Raw genomic sequence first — 24,424 nt, forward strand, 5'->3', positions numbered from 1 at the left:
CACCCTTGGCTCACCTCTCTGCACACTGAAGGAATCCATTGAGAGATCATAAGGCTGTTTGACCCTGAGAATCCAAGCAGTTTTTGGGATTTATCATTCTCCTTCTTCTCTCTTTCCCTGGAAAAGCTAAAAGTCTAAATCTAGTTCTTTTTAAGCTGTTTATTTTCTATTTTCAATAATTCTTTAAGACTGGCTTTCTCTAGATAAAGATAGAATCCATGGCAATTGCCTTTGAGTCATGTGTATGCTTAATTGCATAAAAGAAGAACAAATGGGAGAATTTCAGTGGCTAGTCTGGATACTTAAAACTAAAATATGGCAGGGGATCCAAACCTGCTCTAGCAATCAGACTTAACATATAATCTGGAGGCTTGATGACTTATGTGTCTAGGAGAGCACCTTATGATTATGATTTTGTTAATACTGTGTATAATTTTTCATCTCATTCAAAGAGAATATAAAGACATCCACTTGAAACTGAAGGTCGTTACCCTTAGACTAAAACCGGGAACTCACTTTGAACACTGGTAGTTTAGGCAAATCCTCTAGCCCCCAACGGGTAGGGAAGGGTAAGAGGGAGTTGACTACACAGGATTAGAGAGAATCAAATGAGATAATATTTATAAAGTACTTAGCACAGTACTTAGTACTTAGTACTTTGTAAAGTACTTTTGTGGTGCCTGACAAGTAGTAGGAACTATACAGATGCTTATTCTCTTTCTTCTTCTTCTTTGACAAAAAAAAAAAAAAGATTATATACCCTGAAACAACCTATGGGGAAAAAGGAAGGGGAAAGGAAGGAAATAAGCATTTATCTGTATGCCAGGCACTGTGTTAAGCACTTGGTAAATATTATCTCATTTGATCCTCACAACAATCCTGTGGTGCTATTATTATCTCCATTTTAAAATTGAGAAAACTGAAGCAAGCAGAGGTTTAATGACTTGCCCAGGGTCACACATCTAGTAAGTGACTGAGACTTGATTTGAACGCAGTCTTCAGTTAAAGTCCAGTATTGCATCTACTGTGCCATTGTAGCTGGTAAAAACAGGTGTGATCTGGAAGAGGCTAGATCTAACCAGTTTCTTGGGAAGAGGGAAAATACTTGTGAGCCAAGCTCAGCTCTCCATGGTGACACATGCTAGCTATACCTTTTACTTTGATTTTTGATAATTTATTTTAGAACATTATAAACTCATCAAATTGTAAAAGGACATACATTCTAAACTGGAAGGGACTTTAGAAATCTAGTCAAATGGACTCATTTTGTAGATAAGGAAAACCAAGTCCGCTGTGTTCATAATTTCTACTTATTTTTTTTTCCTCTCCTACAACTGCTGCCCCACCCTGGAACACCACTCCCTCAATCTGTGAGAGTCCCAAGTATTTCACCTGCTGCTTAAGACATGCCCTGCCTGTCCCTTTTCCCACCATGCTCTAATGCCAGCCATTTAGAATTGAAGAACAATTCAAATGATGTTCTCCGGGGTGTTATTTTCTCCTTTGGGAACAAACTGTTCCCAGAAGAAGCTTGGAGTTTCTCTGATTGAATCTGATCTGAATTCTCAAGGTGTGTTTTCACACTTGATTTTCAATCATCTCTTGTTTGTACACAGTAAAGTTGTCATTCAGTTATTTCACCAAACTGCAATGTTCAAAGGAGCAAGGACTGAGGAGTGTCCCTTGGGTTGATAGTGGCTTTCTGGAACATCCTAGAATGTATTACTTAAGGGTAACTAGCCAACATCTAGAAATGGAAGCAATGGTCACAGAGAACCAAAATATGGCTTCATCAATAGCAAGTCATGTCAGGTGAAGCTCATTTCCTTTCTTCACTGGGTCAGTAGTCAAGTATGAGTGGTTGGACCATATTAAAAAGAAAGTTCAAATTTGGCACAGGCCACAGCTCATCCCTGGGCTAGTAAGTTAGGGGAGTAGTTACTTAGATTTTAAGAAAGCATTTGGCAAGATCTCTCATGATATTTTTACCAAATGATGGAGAAATGTGGGCTAGCCAATGTTACAATTAGACAAATTCAGAGCTGGCTGAATGGGCAGACTCCAAAAGCAGTCGTTATTGATTTGATATCACCTTGGAAGGAAGAGTGCCCTAGGGATCTGTGCTTTAGCCTTGTGCTGTTTAACATTTTAATCAATGTCTTGGACAAAGGTCTAGATAACATGCTTATCCAATTTACCAGTGACAGGAAGGTGGGAGGGATAGCTGACCCATTGCAAGACAGAACAAGGATTCCCAAAGATCCTCCCAGACTAGAACCATGGGCTGACTCTAGAGTTCAAAAATTCAGTTCCACAAGCAGAAAATGGGGGAAGTATGGCTAGCCCAGGGGTGGAGAACCTGCAGACTCGAGACTACACGTGGCCTTCTAGGTCCTCGGGTGTGGCCTTTTCTAAAGGGAATTTGTTCTAAGAAGTTTGGATTCAGTCAAAAGGCCACACTGAAGGACCTAGAGGGCCACATGTGGTCTCAAGGCCACAGATTCCCCACCCCTGGCCTAGATAGTAGTTTGGTTTAGAAAGATAACGGGGATTTATAGTGGACTAAAAACTCGATGTGAGTCGAGTGTGATTACCATTAGAAACAAATTATATATATATATACATATATATATGAAATTATTCTATACATACTTCTATTTATCAGTTCTTTCTCTGGTTGCAAATAGCATCTTTCTTCTTTTGTCTTTTATAGTTAATCTTTTTTTATTATACTCTGTTATGTGAATGCTTGTTCTATTCCATAAACTAAAAACAAACAAATAAATAAATAGAGAGTATGATTAAACATCAGCCCAGAAAGCTAATGAAATCTTAATCTGCATTACGGGAAGCTTCATATCCAGGAGCAGAAGGGTAATATAATAGATGCTTCTCTTTATTGTCTCCTGGCCAGGCCATATGTGGAATTTTGTGTCCACTTCTGGATAACACATTTTAAGAAAGAAAGTGATAAGCTGGAAAGTGGTTAAAAGTGGGCAGTGGGGATCGTCAAAGGCCTTGGATTCATGGCATATGAAAATCATTTGAAAGAATTGGGGATATTTAGCATGGAGAAGAGTAGGTACATAATAGCTGTTTTCAGGTATTTGACAGGCCACCCCATTGAAGAGAAAATAGGCTTGTTTTGTTAGGCATGAACCCAGAACAGTGTGTGAAAGTCGCAAAGAGAGGAATTTAGTCTGATGTAAAGAAAAGCCTCTTCACAATCAGGGATAACTAGAAGTAGAATGAGCTACTTCAGGCACAGATGGTTCTTTGATCCCCTCAACTGGAAAGTCTTCAAACAAAGGCTGGACCACCAATTGTTTGTTTGTGGTTGAGGAATTTTTTTCCAAGTTCCACATAGGACACTTAGCATTAGCAACAATGAGGATGTGGGTAAGTTTCCTAATCTTCCAGGAAAGTCTCTAAGGAGAGAAGTTGCAGAATGCTTCCTGATCTGCATTGGTGAAAGGCGTTTCCCCACTGGAAAAAAACAACAACATGGGTTTAGTACAAAGCAAATAAAATAAAATAAAATAAAATTAAATGTTTAAGTCACTAAAGATAAAATGTTGAAGCAAAATAATTACTGACCTCCAGGAATTTATATTTTACTGAATTGTAAATATTATCCTATGGACTTGGAAGTCCATTCAGTTAATTAAATTCATCAAGATCCAATGTTTTCAACTCCAGTCTTAGGTGGGAAAAGGAAACCTGAGTGACACAGAAGTCCTTATTTGAGAGGCAAACCAAGGAGTTGATTTCATCATGCACCCAAAAGGAAATGAAAAATGTGGGGAAATATGCCATTGGGGGCAACCTCCCTATTTCCCTTCCTTTTACTCTCTGTCTTGACCCTGGGGCAGCCCATGTCTCAGAGGCTGGCTTGCCTTCTTATCTGTTCCCAGCAATCCAGACCCCATGGATCAGCAGGTAAGGTACCATGACTGCTAACACTAATTAGATGAAATGAGAATGATCAACAATAATCTTTTCAGTAAGATGGAGGATCACAGGGGCAGCTAGATGGCTCAGTGGATAGAGCCCTGGCCCTGGATTCAGGAAGACCTGAGTTCAAATCTGGCCTCAGACACTTGACATACTAGCTGTGCGACCCTGGGCAAGTCACTTAACCCCATTGCCTCACCAAAAAAAATTTTTTTTTAAAAAAGATGGAGCATCACTAGGTTTTACTTTTAGCTCTGCTACTGGACCCTACTCTCCTCCAGCTCTTAATTTGTAACTTTCTTCCACAACTCCAGACCCCCAGGTACAGTCATGTACTGATATACCCTAAGTACTCCTGGATCCTGCAATATACCCCACCACTGAACACCTGGGACTTCTGGGCCCTTCTATCTGCCCTGAAGCTTAAATTTCTTTTATGTATTATCTTACTAAATTAGACTGTGATCTCCTTAAGAGCAAGGACTGTCTCACTTTGCCTATGTATATCCATATAAATAACAGAGTGCTGTAAATGATTTTTCATTCATCAATTCATTCAAAGTCGATGAAGAAAAAAAAAGTCAATGAAACACCTGACAAGATACTTAAAATTAAATCAGCATATATATCAACATTTGATGACTTCATCATGAAAGTTCCACAGGGAAGGAGGAGAGATAGGATATTGGAAAATATAACTCAGATCTGAGAAATGAACACTGTAGATTTCTCAGAAGGCTCATGTCCACATATCATTCATATTTTCTTCCAGAAGATACTTGGATATGGTACTTACACATAGTAAGCACCAACTCCATCACAAAAAGAAATGAAATTGACCATATCTTAATAGACATAAAATCGTTGGTTAAAATCATACCTCTCAATTCTTTGTGCCATGGGACAATTGACTGCCTAGAACAAAGGTCATAATCAACATCAAATTGAAATGACATCCTATAATTACAACAGCTTCAACGTGACTCATTCAAATGAATCATCAATGCTAAAAATTGAGAAATGGAGAAAGGCAAATCTCGGCCATGGTTATCACTGGTATAAAGTGGTCAACGTGAAGGAATCAAACCTAGACACTTCCTTCGCCAGCAAATGTATGACCTTTTTGCCAAGAAGAGAGATACATCAACTGAAGGTAACAGAAGAGGAAAATGCAAATTCATTTGTAAAAAGCTAGAGGGAGATAATGGGAGATTGTGGCCAAAAGTGTTTCAGTGAAAAGTGTTAAAAATAAGAATAGATTTATGTAAAACAGCATAAAACTCAACAAAAGCCAAACTGCCCCCAAAACATTCAAAGACAAACAAATAGGAGCAAAGTGAAACAGATTTGTTGGTATGTCTGTAAGTATCCACTTTGATTAGCACTGACAAAGGAATCACCACATTTGGACTTTAGAACCTCAGGTCCCAAACTGTCACTTAAGATGAAGTCAGTAAGAATAGCTAGACTAGTCCAAACACACACCAACATTGTCTCGATTAGAGGACAAATTTTAAAAGCATTGTGGTTGCATTTTATGAGATATCTCAAAGAGAGAAAAATACCAAAAGAATAGACAAAGTAACAGACAATATTACCCACAAGGGTAATAAAGAGGGCAGCAATAGCTACCAGTTCATATGCCTTCTTTGTTAACTTTATAAAAATGATATCTAAGATATCTTATGAGACGGAAACAAGGAAGTTAACACAAATAATTTTCCACAGCAGGCCATGCCTGTATTGTTACATAACTGTCTGAAAAATGCAGAGAATACAGGATAGCATCATGATGTTTGCTCATTGATTACAAAATGGCATTTAACTTGGCAGAACAAAATTCAGCTTTGATGAGGATCCTTCAACAAATTATTTCTCATTCATATGTTTAGATGATACAAGATTTCTTGATGAATGCAACTGAAGAGATAATTCTTTCAATAGTATTCTACTCAGTAATGTCAATCAAGGCATAAAAAAGGGAGCTACATGGAGTATGTCTTGAATAAAGTTCAACCAAAAGAGGGATTCCCTACAGATAGTCATAGGACCATAGGATCATAGATTAAGAGCTGGAAGGGACGTTAGAAGACATCTAGTCCAATTCAATGATTTTACCGAAGAGGAAATTGAGGCTGAGGGGTTAAAAGACTTGCAAAAAGTCATGAGAAGTAAGGATTAGATGCAACATTTGAACCCAGTTCATCTGACTACAGAGCCATATTTTCACTAAACCATGTTGTATCTCCAGATTATAATAATTAATAATAATAACTGGCATTTATATAACCCTTTAAGATTGAATCTTCACAAAAACTCTGAGAAAGGTGCTATTATTTTTCCTATTTTATAGATAAGAAAACTGAGGCAAGTAGAAGTTAAGTGACTTGTCCAGGGTCACACAGCTAATAGTTATCTGAGGCTGGATTTTAACTCAGGTCTTCCTGACTCCAGGTCTAGAACTCTATCCATTGTATCATCTAGTCTCTCTCTCTCTCTCTCTCTCTTTCTCTCTCTCTCTCTCTCTCTCTCTCTCTCTTTCTCTCTTTCTTTCTCTCTCTCTGTCTCTCGGGTGTATACATATATATCATATAACATATACAAATATATGTTTATATGTGTGTGTACTGGATTCATACTTTCATTGGTACATGTAATACTTGGTTGATAAAACTCCTTCTATCAATGAAGGCTGACAGCTTCTCTGAAACTCATAGTCTTAGGTAAATGCCTAGAGCTCCAAAAGTGATTTTCCCAGGGTCCCACAGCCAATATGAGTCAGTCAGTGCAAGAACCCAGGTCTTGCTGACTCCAAAGCCAGCTCTCCATCCATTACACCATACTGCTGTTTCTCTCAGTCACTAAATATTTTAATTAAGTGCCTAGCATGTGCCGGACAATGTGCTAAGCACTGGAAGAGCTCTCTGTATACAAACGTGTGTTATAACATTTCTAATAAGATAAGGAGAAACTGTGAATCAATTTCATGCTAAGATGAAATTAATTTATAAAAGCATATACATGTCATTTGTCCTCTCTGGGTTTTAGTCTACCATGTTAAGTGAGGGGGGTTGGATTAGATGATGTTTAGGGTTCCTTCTATTTCTAAAATGTTTTGTAGCAACACATTAGGCACAGAAAGCAGTTTCTTCAACTGGGAGATGGGATTATGGGTATCTCTAGATGTAACATCCATCTACTTTCCATCGCTTTTAATCCTCATTCTCTGAGACCATCTCACCTGAATGAGCCATTATGGGAAGTCAAGATGCAGCTTTTATCACCTGAATAAGACTCCTGGATCCTATTCTTTGCTTCACCTCTGAATCATCATATGAGCTCAAGAAACCACCCATTCTCACAGCTCCTTAAAATTCCCTTTTATGAAATGAGGATAATAGGTAATCCTCCCCTTACCTCACTGAGTTATTGTGGAGGTTAATTAGATAATGCCTGCACAACTCTGAGCTTCACTAATTAAAGAGCTATGTAAATACTGGGCTTCCTGTTATCAGGAAGGCATGAATTGAACCACTTGGTGGCAGCAAAGGTGGCCTTGTTAGGAGATCCCACAGGGACAATCTTTTCTTCGAGATTAAGCTCATTAATTCATCATTCTGAACCACTGAATGGTCACATGGAGGATGCCCAGTTCGGACCCTGATTAGTCAAGGAAAAGGTAGCTCTGCACATGAGCCCCAAAGCATATTAAGGCTCTTTCATCTTCTCAGGGGGATGGGCTTAGCTAGTGCCCAGAGTGAGGGATACAAGCCATTGTGCTTCACGTTCTGATTTGTTGAGCTTGTGTTACAACCTGTTCCTCTTTTAGTATTTGGATGCTGCTGTAAGACTCCCAAGTGTGCACTTTCCCAATAGAGAGGCATTTACCTTTAAGGGATTATGATTCAGAGAAGCTCTTCCATTGGTAAGTCTATCCAGCAATCAGAGAAGTCCCCACTAGCTGCCTCATTCATGCAGAGAAATCTTTTGCTACTATAGACATCTTCCTATTGGGTTTCCCCAATGAAAAGGAGCCGCCCAACAATAATTACCACAATTACTTTTGAAATTCCAAATTAATAGACCTTTTTCCTCTGCCAGAAATAAATTCATAGATGAATTAATTGGCTTGGGGAAAAAAGAAACAAACCTTCCTGCATAAAACTGCCTTGGGCTTTGTCATATAATTATATTAGTAATGTGAGACTTTTTTCAATTATAATATTAAAGGTATGCATGACTTCAATGCAGATGTTACCAAATGCTTTTGGTAACCAATTCACCATGTGAACAGGCTCAGAATCAACACTGCATTATTTTTTGCTTAGAAACGGAAATGATTGCCATGGGATGGGTTCAGATGGCTAGACATTAAAGAGGAAGTTTTCTGGAGACAACAGTAATTGGTTATGGGAAGATTGAATAGCTGAGGAACCCTACTTGGAATTCATCTCTCTTGCTAAGCACTCTGGGGATCTTCTCGTGGTCCTGTACAAATGCAAACTGCTTTGAAATGCTATTAATGTCAAATTAGGAGGCTGATTTATGGCCTCTGAAAATTCTTGACCTACCTATCTGTAGATCCCTATAAATAAGAAAGATAACTACCTTCATTAGGAAGATAGGTAGGGTTGTGGGTGTGCCTCTCATGATGCTTCATGGTGTGAAAGTATATATAATAACACTGGATATTCATGTGGCTTGTAAGGTTTGCAAAACACTTCACATACACTCCCTAACTTGTTCCTTACAGCCACTCTGTGATGTACAGTATGGGTACTAGGATGATTACCTCCATTTTGTAGATGAAGAAACAGATTCTCCCAGAGGTGAAGCTTATAATGACCTTAGGGAACATTCAAACCCAGGCCTTCTTGAGTTCAGCTCCAAAACTATTCCCTACAGTTTCTCTCCCCGCCCACCCCCCACCCCTGCCACTGCCTCTCAAAACAAAAGAGCTAATATTGAAATGATGGGAACAGAAAAGACAAAAGTTGACTACATTCCATTAGAGATCAAACATTTATAATTTAAACTTCATCAACAGAGAGTAAGAAGTTATTTTACTTCAACACCACATCTAAAATGCTATTTTCTTTTTTTTTCCTTACCATATATTTGATCTTTTCAGAAAGAGGCCTGCTGACTTTCTGTGCCATTCATTCAACTTTTAGACAGTATGGACATTTGATTCCATGGGTAAGCTGAGAAACTACATAAATCTACCCAAAAGGGACATCTTCTCAGTGGCTCTTTAAAGAATAAATTCATTGCATAACTTAAATCTCCAATATTTGGCTTTAAGAAAAAGAGTTAGATTTTAAAATGAGGCCTATGGAGTTCTATATTCGGTGTCATTTCTAATAAGTACAGATATTCAAAAGGACTTGTGATCTCTTCAGTTTGGGAGTTCCTCTAGTGATGCAGATTGCAACTCATCCATGTGTAGACTTATCAAAATCCTTCTAAGGGGTCTTCCCTCCGCAAGCTAAAGGTCATACTTTCTTTCTTTCAATATCAGCAGAGTACAGTGAAGTCCTTTGTCCGTCCAGCCACCTGTTTTCCCTTATTCTCCTCAAATTCTGCCATATAATTCTTTGATGACATCCTTGATCTTTATTTTTTTTCAGTGACGCTCATTGATTTGATGTTGCGGCCTGCTCACATCTACTATGTACCTCTTCATTGCCCCTCTGTATGATGCTTATCTTTTGTTTTTCAAAATCAGTGAGGTTCCACATCTTGCTGACATAAAACACCATTAAAATGTTTGGATTAAAAGATATATCTTTTCTGTTTTGGGAAATCTGGGGTCAGTTATGGTGCTTCAGAATGTCCCCAAAGCAATCTAGCTTGCTTTTTTTCTTATTTTCAAATCTTAGACCAGTTAACTGTCCATTCATATTGTCTGTCCTGGACATACATACAATCTTCAACTTTTGTGGGTATAATGTTCCTAGAAAACAGTGCAAAAATAAAAACTGTGAATGTTGATACATTGAACCTATGGAAAATAGAAGGTTAGGTTCCCACAAGTACCAAAAACTATAATCTTTGACTAGAGATTGCTGAAAATACACTTTTCTGCATATAATTCTTTACAACAAAATGTTAATTCTGATAATATGCACTTTTCTGAACACAGTAACCATGAAAGAATCCATAAAATGCAGTACACAAAATAAAATTGGTAACATGTAAAACATTTTTCTCACTAGTAATTCCCTAGAATTCTATGGTCTTTTTTGCTAACAACTTAACAATAAAAAAACCAAAACTTTGGTTTCAAAAAATATTCACCTTTTATAACACATGAAATCTACAGTACCATAAATACTATACAGCAAATAAAATTCTTAAAATGAAAACATTTTTTAACCTGAATTTTACCTCCCACTGTGTCAGATGATGGTATGAGGGCATGTTACTCTACTGCTATAAACCTCTTTACCTTGGTCATCCTCTGAGATTACTGGGACTTTATCTGCTACTGTTGGAAAATACTGAAACTAATGAGGTCTTGATATCACCTTAGAGCCCAAAGGACTTGCACTATGCTTTGGGGGCATAATTGCAATACAAAGCTTGAATTTTAAAGGCAAATGATAAAAATATGTAACAAATGCAAGGGGAGCTCTTTACAATGGTAGAGTGAACAAGATCAGTGAAATACCTAGTGGGCATTTCCAGCTGTTCCACAAACTTACCTCCTCTCACTTTTTTTCTCTACTGAGCATAGTCATGAATGTGTATACTTGCCAATGCAAAAGTAAAAATGAAATTATTAACAAAATCATGTGAATGCTTGAAGTCACAAAAGTTAAATAAGCAAATGTTGAGAATTGACTGTATAGGTATTTTGAACAAGCTCTAGTGGAGGTACATTTGATGCATGTCAAAATCTGAGCAGTAAAATTCTTCCTTCACTTGATCTTTTTTGCATGATTGGATGCATAATTTTGCATGATTATAGACCTATTCCAAGAGGCTCTGTAATGTTTTGGGGCTAGGACAGCATAATGCCATCTGCAAATGAGATCATCTTGAGGACCCACCAGCCACAGGGAATCCTCCTCAACTTGGATTCTTAGCTGAATCTCCCCCATACTTTTGGCAAGCATAAGCCCTTGCCCGCCATTTATTATTAAAGGGCCAGTGAATAAGCTTATCTCTGTTGATATATCTTAATACATGGATGGGAGATACCTTATTGTGAAAGAGTATAACGTCATGTCTCGTTCTATAAAGTTAAAATCTTTTTTTTGGTAATCAACAAACAATAAGCCCAATGAAATCTTTTATTTTCTCCATATTTCATTCAGTTGTCAGAAGGTAAAGATATGGTCTGTTGTTGCATAATGTTTTCAAAAGCCAGCTTATTCCCTATTAATACCTTTATGGAATATGCTCTTTATTCATGATTCTCTTAAAGATTTTTGTATAGATGAGAAAGAAGGCACACAAGGGAGTAGTTATTAATGTTTTCTCCTTCCTGCCCCCCTTCTTAAATCAAAAAGGGTCAAGATTTTTTTCCATACCTCTAGTACCTTCCCCTCTTCTAAATAATTTTTGAATTAGTCCTTCTATGTACTAGAAATTGTATCATTTCTATCTCGGATCACCTCTAAATAGATTTGATCAAATCTAGTAACTTTTCCCACCTTTGTTCTCTATAGTGCCTTTTCTGCTTCCTCTGTTAATGCCTCAGGGACCATAATGTTACCTTTGGCAGTCATCTCTCTCTTTCTGGCAGTTAAGTAAAATACTTCCTGAATAAGGCAATTTCTGAACTCTTTTGGTCTCCTTGTTGCAGCAATTAACTTATGCTGGTTTAACTTCTGGATGAAATTATGTTACCATTGATGTTATTTATATCATCCATTTCCCATTTTTTATTTTCCATGGTTTGTTTAAATAGTTCAAGGCTAAAGCCTAAATAATAATAATTAATAAGGATAATAAGAAACTTTTTTATATTGTCTCATTTTATATTCCCAACAACATTGTAACGTAGGTGCTATTATTATCTTTATGCTACAGATGAGGAAACTGAGATACAGAGAAAGTAAGTGACTTGCCTAAGGTCACATAGCTAGTGTCTGAGGCTGTATTTGAACTCAGGTCTTCTTTACTCCAAGTCCACCACTATACCACCTAGCTGCCTCCCATTGTAGGCCATATTTATTTTCCGTGACTATTTTCTCTTCATGATTACAAATTCTGATCTTTGTTTTAACAAACCAGTGGTCTGACTGTGTATAGATGACAGACTATGGTGTAAGTCCTGCACTTATAAGTATTTTTTTTGTCTTTTAAAATGTAGTTGATTTCTTTTTCTTTCTTTTTTTTTTTTTGCAATGTTTGGTGCTCACCACAGCCAATTCCTACCAATTTTTTAAAATAAAATGCTCATTATACAGAGACACAAGACTTCTACATAAATTACAAGTCTAACTTCTCATTTCTTTCTTCTGGGCCATGTGTTGTTATATAGTTCTTCTTATCCTCACATTTTGCCACCTTTGCATCAAAGTAACCAAGTGTCAGAGTGTATGTTGATATGATTTAGAGGGACTTACGAAGTACTTCACAGAATTTTTCTACTACTTAGTCATCAACCACTAATGTTAGTGCACAATTATTTTCATGGTGGCCTTTCTGTAACTATATAACATTAGTACTGTAATATATGATGTTCAAATGTCTCATGAAATAATGTCTTGTACCTTCTGGGTATGTGATAAAATTCACCTTCCCAATTCTTTTCTTTACTTCTCTATGGGGTACTTGGGAGTTATCCTTCCACTTAGCTATAATTTCCTTCTTCCTTATGTTTCATTTACAGCAAAAAAATATATGATTTGATATGATTCAGCTTCTCTGACAATATGTCTACTCATTAGTCACTGGAGAAGGATCCAACTTAGAGTGCCAATAGTCAAAGTTTGTTGATGATCAAAAAACTCTGTGATTCTTAACGTCCTCTGCTCCTTTTCCAAATATTCTGCTGCCATCACTGCAGAAGCACAGGGAGTAGTACAAGACTGAGGGCCATTTGTTTTTTTTCCCTTTACCATGGGTTGTCATGGCCAGAAGAGTTTCATCACCAAATGGCCTGCCTACAGGTGATTTGTTTCTCTGTGATTATCTAAGCTGATTGTTGAAACAAGGATCACTCTGTCACCAGCTCTATACTCAAAACCTTTCTGATATGGGGGTGCTTTATGGAAATTTTGCTTTGCTGGTGTGACCTTCAAGAACCCAGGGCCACCTTTAATTATTATTAATTATCATTTGGGACAATTGGTTACCTTATGTTGTGGTGTTCATGATCATTATTTACAGAAAGAGCACCATAAAAAATATTTGCTGCTTATGTAGTGACTTCAGTAAGAGAGGAGAAAGAAGAGGAAAAATGAAAGGAAGCCCTTAATAACCCCCAAATTAAATCATCATATACGTGAACACTCAAAGACGGTTCAGCACAAGGTTAGACTTGTGGAGTTTAAAATGTGTTAGAAAACATGGTTCTAGAGAAAGAAATGAAGTACATAATAGATGCTTAATAAAAGCTAATGTTAATTGGCTGACTGATGAATGCCAATGATTTATAAATTATATAGATGCTTTACACCTATTCATCCTTATTACTTTCTTCAGTAAGAGTTCAAAATCACTCAATATCACAACAAATGAAATTGGTTATATTCTAACAGACAAGAAGTGACTAAGTAGTATGGGACCATTTCTGAATCAGTTTTTTGGATGCCATCAGACTATTGAATTTTTAGAACAAAGATCAAAATGAATCTCAAGTTAGAAAAAAGAATAAGCCTGACAATTAAGGAAACTTCAAACTGACCTGTTACCATAAAAAATGAGAAATGGATATAATAACAGACATTGGCACAGACTGCCAGTATTTCTTAAGGAAATTTAATGACTATAAATCACTCACATTTTAAAAGAATTTTTATTACAAGGGGTGGCTTGCAAAGTAGAGGAGGAGGAAGAAATATATTTTGAAAATTTACAAAAAAAATAATAAATCGGTATTTACAACACGGAGATCAAAAGACCTAGAAACAACATTAGTCAGCGAACACCTGATTTTCTTTCCAAGCAGACATATTTGGCAGCTAAGGGCAGCACTGGTTTGTAAAGGGAAACATTTGCAAATGATATTCTGAAATAGACCACATGAGATCATATATTTAGAGTTGGAGGTCATCTTGTCCAATACATCCTCACTTTAAAGAAGATTCATTGAGTCCTGGAAAGGTTACATAGGTCACATAGATATAAAGGTCACATAGATATAAAATAGCGTGTCCAGACCAGCATGCTTTCTACTGTGCTATTCCTCCATATGCCAAATCTTTATGTTGGCATATTTGATTCGAGGGTGTAGAGAATACAAAGTCATTCCATAGGTTTTTATTTTTGTTGACAGTTAAGCACGCACGTGCCACACACACACACACACACACACACACACACACACACATTTGACTCAGTAAAATCATATCTTGAGCATTCCAACAAAGTGTTGGAATCATGTAAGATTCCTTGGAAGATATTACAGTTCAACTATCTTTTGAATATCAATGTCAAGTGAGGCTTAATGTAAAATGAGGAGATTGAAGTAAATAGCCTTTAAGGTCCCTTACAGCTCTAAATCTATGACCCTAGAATTATATGATTTCTCCATCATGAGAGGTGAGAAACTCATAATACAAATGCAAGAGAGATCACTAAAAAAAAGTGAGGTCCTCTAGATGCTTTTGTCTGTAGATGTTTTTGTGCTAATTGTGTCAAGCTTTGCAATATGGCAGAGTCCCCTAAATGAAAACCACAATCCAAAGAATTTAGCTCAACTATACACAAAGGAAAACAAATCAAGGGTACATAGAATTCCTGTTCTCTAGACTATGATGTGCCTTTTGGTGGTAGCCTCTTGACTACATCAATCAGGTTAGTAGAGGGGTACAGTGGGAAATCTAGGGCAAACTCAGGTAAAGGGACAAACATTGGTTGAGGAAGGGAGAATTGACAAACCATAAGAAGGCAGTTTAAGATCCCACAAATAAACCTGAAGCCAATTGACCCTGCCCACAGTGGGGTCAGGAGCAAGCATGAACACCAATAATGAGAGATTTGAAGCCAGATCTCAGTTTTGCCCTATAAAGACAGAGATGAAGGACAAGATTGGGAGAAATGAAGCAACAGATAAATGATATTAGAATTTAGATGAAATGATGGAAAGGAGGATAAATAGCTTAGAACAGAAGGTAGAAAGCATGACTCAAATTGTAGAGTCCCTGGGAAAAAAATAGAACAAACCAAATTCACTAACTCCAATAGACAACAAGAAACATTAGTTATAGTTATATGTAAAAAAATAGTAATCAGTTCCAGCCCAATGGAATACCCAATGAAAACTTTTTAAAAGTTTATATCTGTTTTTACATGTAATATAATGGCAAAGAATAAGAAAAATCTGTTTCTGGTTCAAGTTTCTTACAAAGAAATAGAATGGTTATAGAAAACAAAATTTTAAAGACTTAATATTGCAATAAAGATAAGCCTACACTGATGGTATGACGGAAATGCTGTTATTTTTTAGAATATTTTAGCAGCATAAGCTAAACTGTCTCTTCTTTCTTTAAATCTTTGTACATCCACTGGTAGATGCAGAAAGTTTTAACTACTTATCGGCAAATTTACGTGCTCACATAATGAATCAACTATAGTTAGATAACTTGGAGAATTATCTAAAATCAAAAATAATTTAAATGTGATATTTTTGAGCCTTGCAATAGTTTTCAACAGCTGGGCTAAAATAGCTGAAAAACCAGTCTTTGAAAACAGCTTTAGTCATCCACGCTTTATAATTTGACCACCAAAGAGCTGGAAATAATTGTAGCTTCTTAGAGCATAAGGTTTTCAGGACTGGTAAACAAGCATTGCTTTGTATTTAAAATCCCCTTTAGCATCCCCAATAAAAGTGTTAGATGATTCTTAAACACTTTAAATCCAACTTGAGTTTTTTTTTCCTTGGAAGTATAAATTTTGGAATGCATCCTTTCCCAGAATAAACCCATTTCATCTCCATTAAAATTTGTCAGTCAGTATATTCACCTTTTTTATTATTTTTTTTCAAAGCATTGGGATATTTAGCTGCATCTCCAAAAATTTTAATGTTATGCAAGTGAACTCAATTTTAAAGTTATGCAACCAAGCAGCTCTTGCAGTAAAGGTTTCTTCCCCATTTCCTTCATCTTTCACTGATAAACTTGAAGATTTAGTCTCAATGGCTGCCCTGCTAAGAGAAATAGATTTTTTATTTCATTCTTAAATCAGCAGTTTTGTATTTCACCTGCTTGTTTTATAATGTTCTGTGTAAGAGCTTCAGCCTTTCTTGACAGCTCATCCGTCTTAGAGTTACTATGACCATGTAGATGCCGTTCAATTATAGCATAATCTTCGTACTAATATAATAACCAGCCTCTTCATTTTTGAGCTGGCAATGCTTCCATATGAAATATCCTTTGTTTTGTCCATTTCATTAAAGGCTCTTTTATGATGGTATGTAGGTCTTCAGCTTGACTTTCTGACACACCTCTCCAGCCTTATCTTCTACTACTCTTCTTCTACCTACCTTACCTCTACCTAAGGGAATCATACCCTTACCTGAGGGCACTCTGCCCAAAGGAATATAAATTTTGATCACTGAAACCTCAAAAGATATCTTGGTGATTATGGGCTAGATTTCTTTTATAAGGCTCATGCCTTAAACCCAAATCATTCTGGATTTCATTGATTGGCCAACAATAGGTGCCAGGCCAAGCATCATGTGGTCATTGTTTGGGCTGTGATGGCTCAGAGTGAGTGTAAATAGCAATTATTTCAGCTTTGGCCAGAAACTCTGAGGATCCTCCCCTCCCAGAATGATTTCTTTTTTGTCTAGGTGAAAAAGGCCATTCTTTGCCTCATTTTTTTACCTAGCTTTAATCATTGAATGGGGATAGCCTCAGACTGACTGAGACCTGGGAAAGACCTTAGCTTAAAAAGGCCAAGGTCTCCCATTACATCTAGGGCTATCTCCAATCATCCTGATCTATATCTTGCCACTGGATTCAGATGACTCTGGAGGAGAGAGTAAGGCTGGTGCCTGCACAGCCCTGCCTCACTTAAATTCAATTAATTAACTTCCAAGTCATGACATCACCTTCCTGATGTCATGGTCCTCTTCAAGATCAAAAGACAAACAACAGCAGCTGCAGCAGCACATCACATCCACACATAACAATAGGAAAGTGCAAACCCACCTTTAACTAGTTCCCAAGTATCACATCAATTAGATTTTGGCTCGCATTCGATACAACCTAGTATTATTTTATAATTTTCACTAAATCATGTTTTGCATTGTTCAAACTTGATTTAATCTTGACCTAACTGTAGTTAGCCAGTCAACAAGCATGTATTAAGCTCTGACTCTATTTCAGGCTCTGTGCTAAGCACTAGAAATACAAATACTGGGAGAAAAAAAAATCTCTACCTTCAAGAAACTTACATTTTAATATGGGAAGACAACATGAAATGTGCAAGGCCGTGGAAGAGAAAGTGTGGAGTGCAGCCTCTAGAAGAATGAGCTGTATGAAGGATAAATTGGAGATGACCTCATAAGGAAGGCACTAAAATTAAGGAGGATTGAGAAAGGCTTATTTCCAGAAGGTGGGACTGTAGCTGAGACATAAAGGAAGCCAGGGAAACTGGGAGGTGGAGTTGAGGAAGAAGAGCATTCCAGGCATGGGGGAGCCGGCAGTAAAAATACCTGGTGTCAGGAGATAATGTCTTTTTAAGGAACAGCAAGGAGCCCAGTGTCTTTGGAGGAGCCCAGTGTCTTTCGATCCCAGAGTGCACAGAGGAGAGTGAGGTGTAAGAAGACTGGAAGGTAGGAAGGATCAGGGCTTTAAAGGCCAAATAGAGGATTCCATATTGATCTTCTAGGCCTTGGTTGACCTGGTTTGAATATTGTGGCAACAGTACCACACTAATTGACACTGTGTGGGCTATTTGCTAGTTACTGCCATTGACTGGTGCTTCCAAGGTCCTCGACTTGGGATTTTCTTCTCCCTTGCTGCCTCCAGACACAGAACATTGTGAGATACATTCCTGACCATCTCTGGCCATGCTGACAGGTTACCCTGTACTGGTGCTGCCTTTGCTGGCAGGGTTCCCAGGTGACATTTTGTGCAGTTTTGGGATGGAAGAAGTCATTATGGTTTCTGATTCAATTTCTTGATTGTCATGCAGTCTTGTGCGAACTTCAGATTTTTGTTGGGGTAGGTATGTGGGAATTTGGAGGTCTATCTCCTATTACAGAAGTAGCTAGGTGATACAGTAGATAAGAATGCTTGACTTCAGGAAGCCCTGACTTCAAATCCTGACTCATTCATTTACTAGATGTGTGTTGTTGAGCAAGTCACTTAACCTTTATCTGCCTCAATTTCCTCATCTGTAAAGTGAGGAAAATAATAGTATCTATCTTCCAAGGTTGTTGTGAGGATAGAATGAAATAATATTTGTAAATCACTTTGCAAATCATAAAGCAATATATAATTTATTGTTGTTATTATTATTTATTGTTGTTGTCCATCTTGGCAGGAAGTGCTTTCATGCTCTTTCCCATAACAAAGGTTTTTTTGATTTGATTACTGTCCCTACAGTAGGAGTCGGTGTGGCAGGGGAACAGATGTTTATGATGATTAGGCACTGGTTTCCTGGGGGATGTGAAGCATCCTTAGATGAGTCTTTACTCACTCACCCATTGGCACATGTGGGCAGTGAGACACCATCCAGCAGGTCGCTTTCCACCATTCCAGCTAACAGCTCACTTTTAGATTTTGGGTTAGAGTTAGAAATGGAATTAGGGTTAGGGTTAGGGTTACAAAGCAGTATCCTCACAAAAGCTTTGTGAGATAGGTGTAGGAGGTAGTCCAGTGGGTAGAGAGTTAGAATTACAGCAGGAATAACTGTGTTCAAATCTCATCCTTAATATTTCATTTATTGGCTCTATGGCCCTAAACAAGTTGCTATACATTTTTGAGCCTCAGTTTCCTTATCTGTAAAATGGGGAATGTAGGGGTTGAACTCAATGACCTCCGGGGTCCCTTCCAGCTCTAATTCTAAGATACTATGATTATTATCCTCATTTGACAATGAAGAAAATAAAATGTGGTGTGTGTGTGTGTGTGTATGTGTTACTATATTATAGTCATTTGCACTGCATGGTTTACTTGGCAGCTAAAGTGGGATAATATAAGCAAAGTCAACTCTATAATGACTTCTGTTTCATCAAATGAATTTATGAAATGATGAAAAAGGCCAGTGCTTTACATTTTTGGTGATCTCTGGTAAATAATGGTCTTTTTAGGAAGTAGAAAAGTGATCATTTACTAGTTTAGGGACAGATACAAATATGGTGATGAGAAATAAAGGAAGCTAAGGAAAATAGCTGAGCAGATTAGAAAATGGTATTGAAAACCTTGACCTATGTTGGGATGCATACCCAAATTATGCATCTGAGAGGCTTCGACTCATTTCTGAATGTACCGCAACTTGATCCCATTGCGTACCTACACCCACACATCTCCCATGCCTCCGTGGGGCAAGTAGAGAAAGGTGTTAACTTGGCAATAATTGAGGAGGGAGAGGATGGGTATGATTTCCACAATGGTGAAACTGTGCCTCTTCAGACCCTCAGCCACAGCAACAACCATACCTCCTACCTTCTCATCCCAGCTTGTCTGCCAAGTCACCCTGGAAAACAAGGGTTCACACCACTGACATTTTCAATTGGGAAATTGTACTCTTCTGTAGAATGCTGCTGGTATTTCCCATAATTAAGTTGGAAAAATATATGGGAAATTGGTCTGTTTTATAGAACACTTGCATTCAGGGACAAAACTTTGATAGAAATCAAATGAGAACATAGTTTTCTTTGATAGAAATCAATCAAGAACATAGAATTCCCCAATTCTACAAAGAGGGGCATGCCTCCCTACAAAGACTACACCATAAATATGCTCCCTTCTAGGCCATAAATTAAATTTTGTGTTTCTGCTTTAGAGTGTCATGCTGCCACTTTGAGTATTACCAAAGTTTTTCCATTAAAATTTACTTCACCAGTTCAATTTCCCACCATGAAAAGTAACCTATACATTACATCTCCTTTTATTGGAACAGGTATTTAAAGCATCATATCCTGCGAATTAAAAAAAAATACATCAAAAGCACAGCTATTTTAACTGAAAACGAAGCCCAAATTAGCTTTATTTTTGCAACTGTGTATTTTTTATTCCAGGTATTCCAAAGATGATTACCTCAGATATGGTGAAAGAAGGTGCTACTGTAATTGATGTGGGTATCAACCATATCCGTGATCCTGTAACAGGAAGGACAAAATTAGTAGGAGATGTAGACTTTGAAGGTAATAAGCAGAATAAATCTCTTCTGCCTGGGAGGGAAAGTAAAGGTTCTGCTTGGTACTATTTGATAATCAATCAAAGTAGAGCTTTATTGAATGAAAACACCAGCCCAAAATTCTTCTCTGATTGGAGAAGGAAAACACTGTATATAAATATTTTGGAATGATTTTAAAGTTAATGTGATATATTTATTACTAAGGTAAATATGACTTTGCCTAATTAACACATTTCTAATAAGATGATGGAATGAGGATGTGTGTCATTCTATTTTTCTTAAAAAGAAATATGGTTGAGTGTAAATACACCAATCCTGGCCCTGGAGGACCTGGACTTGAGTCCTAGCATTGCCATTTGCTAACCACATAACTCTAGTCAAAGCATTTAACTTCTCAGACTCAGTTTCCCCAGCCTGTTTCTGAGCCAGGCCTGACTGAGACCGATCTGGTAATTTAGATTCACAATTTCAGTAAAACGTGACTATCTAGCATTTAACAAAAGCAGATTATTAGGCTTGGATTGTGACTATCGGATAGCTGATAATGAAAGAATATGTTAGGATAGTGGTAATGGAAACAGAGAGGAGAGAATAGATGCAAGAGATATTCAGGATGTATCATAGCTAGGATTAAGTAACCAGATTGGGGGTGGGGAGGGTGGGGGGGAGAAAGAGAGAGAGAGAGAGAGAGAGAGAGAGAGAAAAGAAGAAGAAGAAGAAGAAGAAGAAGGGAGAGGAGAGAGACAGAGAAAGATAGGAGAGAGACAGAGAAAGATAGGAGAGAGGAGAGGAGAAGAAAAGAGAAGAGAAGAGAGATGAATTCAAGATTATTAACATAGGAGACCAAGTATAGCATGGTGGTGCCATAGAAATAGTGAAGTCAGAAGAAGGAACAGATTTAGACATAAAGATAATACACTTGTTTTGGGATGATTTAAGCTAAAAATGCTTAAGGTATAGGCCTAGGCATGGACTATTTTCTGAGGAGTGGCCTAGCTAAATTGTCCCCCCAAAATTGTCCATCACTGGAAGATTTGTTTGGCCACAGCAACTCAAGAAGTCCATCACTAAAGGGTGAAGGGTTCCCAATATGTGCTCATGGGGAGTTAGGGGTGAGACTACTCCATGGCATAATGTGTTTTTGAGGTATTAAAGTAAGAGGAAGGGCTAGGAGAGAAAAAAACAAAGTATAGAGGCTGCATAGTATAGGGAAAAGAGTGCTGGATTTGGAGTCAGAAGTGTTGGGGTCAAGTTAGAGCTCTGTATGACCTAGGGCAAGTCACTCCACCTGATGGTCATCAGTTCTTTATCTGTTAAGTAAGGGTGTTGGACCAGAGGACATGCAGCTTCCTTTCTGACCCTAAATCTGTGATTTTGTGCCCAAGGTCAAGTTACTCTTCAATTCAGCTGATTTCAAGGTCAAAGCTATTCATTCATACTTCCAGCATAAGTGTGAAAGAACACATCTGTATAAGGAAGAATAACAGACGAAATAGGCATCCCGCATTGTAGGCCTAATTACTCACCTGGGATGAGTTGCTAAGGGTCTGAAGCACCCTTGTTAAGGGTAATATTTCTTTTGTGTCTGTGATTATCTGGAAGAAGTCGGACAATTCCCAGGGAGGGTCTTGGGAAAGGAGGAGGATATCACATTCACAGATGGATTTGGGGATACTATAATAATGCTACTGAGCTGTGCCTTCTCTGCCACCAGAATTAGAAGCTAGTGGTTTTGCATGGCCTGTGGAATGTGAATTTAATACCTCTGATGTAGAAGATGGTGCTTGAACTGAGTTAAATATAAGTCAATAATTGAGTAGGAGTAGCTAGGTGGCACTATAGTAGATAGTAGGTGCCAGGCCTAGAGTCAGGAAGACCACTCTTCCTGAGTTCAAATCTGGCCTCAGATATTGACTAGCTGTGTGACCCTAGGCAAGTCACTTAACCCTGTTTGCCTCAGTTTCCTCATCTGTAAAATGAACTGGAGAAAGAAATGGCAAACCACTCCAGTATCTTTGCCAAGAAAACCCCAAATGGGCTCACGAAGAGTCAGACGTGACTGCCGTGACACAACAACAAATTATTGAGTAGGTGCTGTTGGAAAAGAACGTGTACGAACACAAATAAATAGGAATGTGGGATAAGGGAATTCTTAGGTTCATCAGTCAATCAGTGAAAGTTGGAAGGGACCTCAGAACACATCTAGCCCAAGGCACACCTGAGCAAGAACATACAATACAAGTGAGGAGTGGTCAGTCTTTATTTAAGATTTAGTTTCCTTCAAAACTCAGGTCAAAAACCAACCAGTACTTGGCACATAGTAGGTATTTTTTAATGCACTTGTTGACTTGACTGGAGTTTACCTTCCACGTGAGGCCTTTCTTAATCCATGCCAGTGGCTACTGCCTTTTTCCTCAAATTACCTCGAATTTATCACATGTATTTTGTACATTCCTATAGATGTGTTATCTCCCCCAAAAGCTCCTCCAAGGCAGAGACTGTTGAATTTTGTCTTTGCACCCTGGTTCCTAGCACAATTCTTGGTGTATAGCAGGTGCTTAATAAATGTTTGTTGATTGATTGGTTGACTTTCACTGGCAAGAGGCCCAATATCTTCTAAAGCAGTCCCTTCTACTTTATATATAGCTCTAATTGTGAGGTAGTATTTTTACCCATTGCTCTTAGCTCAACTCCTTAGAGCCAATCGGAAGTCTAATCAATAGTCGGGGCTCTAAGAATCTAGAATGAGGGTCCACAATGTAAGACAATTCTAGAGAACTTTAAAAAGGTCCAATAGACCTGGAAGAGACTTGAGAAGGTGGCCTAAAGTACAGAGTGGGGAAACATTGGTTCCTATTTAGTGGCTGATGAGCTTCTTGAGGATTTACAGTAACATTCCAAGAGGTTGGCACTAAAAATTCTTTAATGGTGCATCAAGCAATAAACAATCGTAAAGATATTACGAATGGCACATTAAATCACATTTTTTAACAATTGAAAGGGGTTCATGGAACAAAAATGTTGGGAATCATTTCTGTTTATCTCCTCCCTGTTACTTTCCTGATATTTACAAATGAAAAAGCTCAAAGCAGAAGCCCAGAGGTGTAAAGGGACTGGCCCAAAGTCACAGAGCTAATTTGTTAAAATGTTAGAAAATAAGTAAAGAAAACATAAAACAAAATTTTCAAGTATGTGAAGTAGATAGTGGTAATAGACAGATGTTCCCACTTTCCACTAATTGGGCATATTACTAGAATTGAATTTACAATTGGAGACATTTCAATGAAGGTGTACCATAATCTTGGCAACTTCCACAAGCTCTCACATTTTTAATTTGGGGGTGGGGAAGAAAAAGGAGGGAGGAGAGTTTAAGGTTAGCCTATGAACCAAGGTCTGAGCCAAAAAATTACTTCATAGATAGGAGACATCTACCAACCTGGAAGGGAGGAGTTAGTAATTAGCAGATGCTTTAAGCCTGACTTAATTTTTCAAATCCTGTACAGAAAGCAAGCATACACTGCTGTGGGAGTGGAGGTAACTCCTCAGAAGTCATATGAGGAGAGATCAGTGCACAGGCACAAAATTATTGCCTGGGCACTGAAATGTCACTGCCCACATGGCGTACAGGAGGCTAGCTATCAACTGATAGTATATGCTTTCCAATATCAAAATCCTGAAGAGACAGACAAGAAAAGTACAAAGAATCCCCTTTCATTGATCCACCATGGGGATGATAGAAGCAACCCATAAAGTTAGAAAGTGTCTATTCACAGGGGAAAATTAATGATGGAGGCATTATGCTATAAAGGAAAGAACACTAGCTCTGAAGTCAGAGCATAAGGTTCAAATCCCACTTCTCATCTAAAAAAAAGTAATTTTCCTTTCTTAGCCCTTGGTTTTCTCTTCTAAAATATATGGGAGTATTGAACTAGATAAATAACTTCTTCCTGAGACTCAGTTTCCTCATTTATAGTATGAGGAC

The 24,424-nt window shown here is 37.8% G+C and overlaps 1 protein-coding gene across 4 annotated transcripts in view; it reads left to right on the plus strand.

The window, feature by feature from the left end:
* MTHFD2L (methylenetetrahydrofolate dehydrogenase (NADP+ dependent) 2 like) overlaps positions 1-24,424 on the plus strand; it is a 101,531-nt gene that overhangs the window by 54,448 nt on the left and 22,659 nt on the right. For 3 of the 4 annotated variants that reach the window (XM_027854546.1, XM_027854547.1, XM_027854548.1), the window contains one exon: positions 20,324-20,449. The exons of the other annotated variant lie outside the window; for it this stretch is intronic. In XM_027854546.1, coding sequence (XP_027710347.1) covers positions 20,324-20,449 — 126 coding nt within the window. The remainder of the gene's footprint in view (positions 1-20,323; positions 20,450-24,424) is intronic. 4 annotated transcript variants of the gene reach the window in all.

The sequence above is a fragment of the Vombatus ursinus genome, unplaced genomic scaffold (genome assembly GCF_900497805.2).
Source record: "Vombatus ursinus unplaced genomic scaffold, bare-nosed wombat genome assembly UNPS02010461.1, whole genome shotgun sequence".
Classification (NCBI taxonomy): domain Eukaryota; kingdom Metazoa; phylum Chordata; class Mammalia; order Diprotodontia; family Vombatidae; genus Vombatus; species Vombatus ursinus.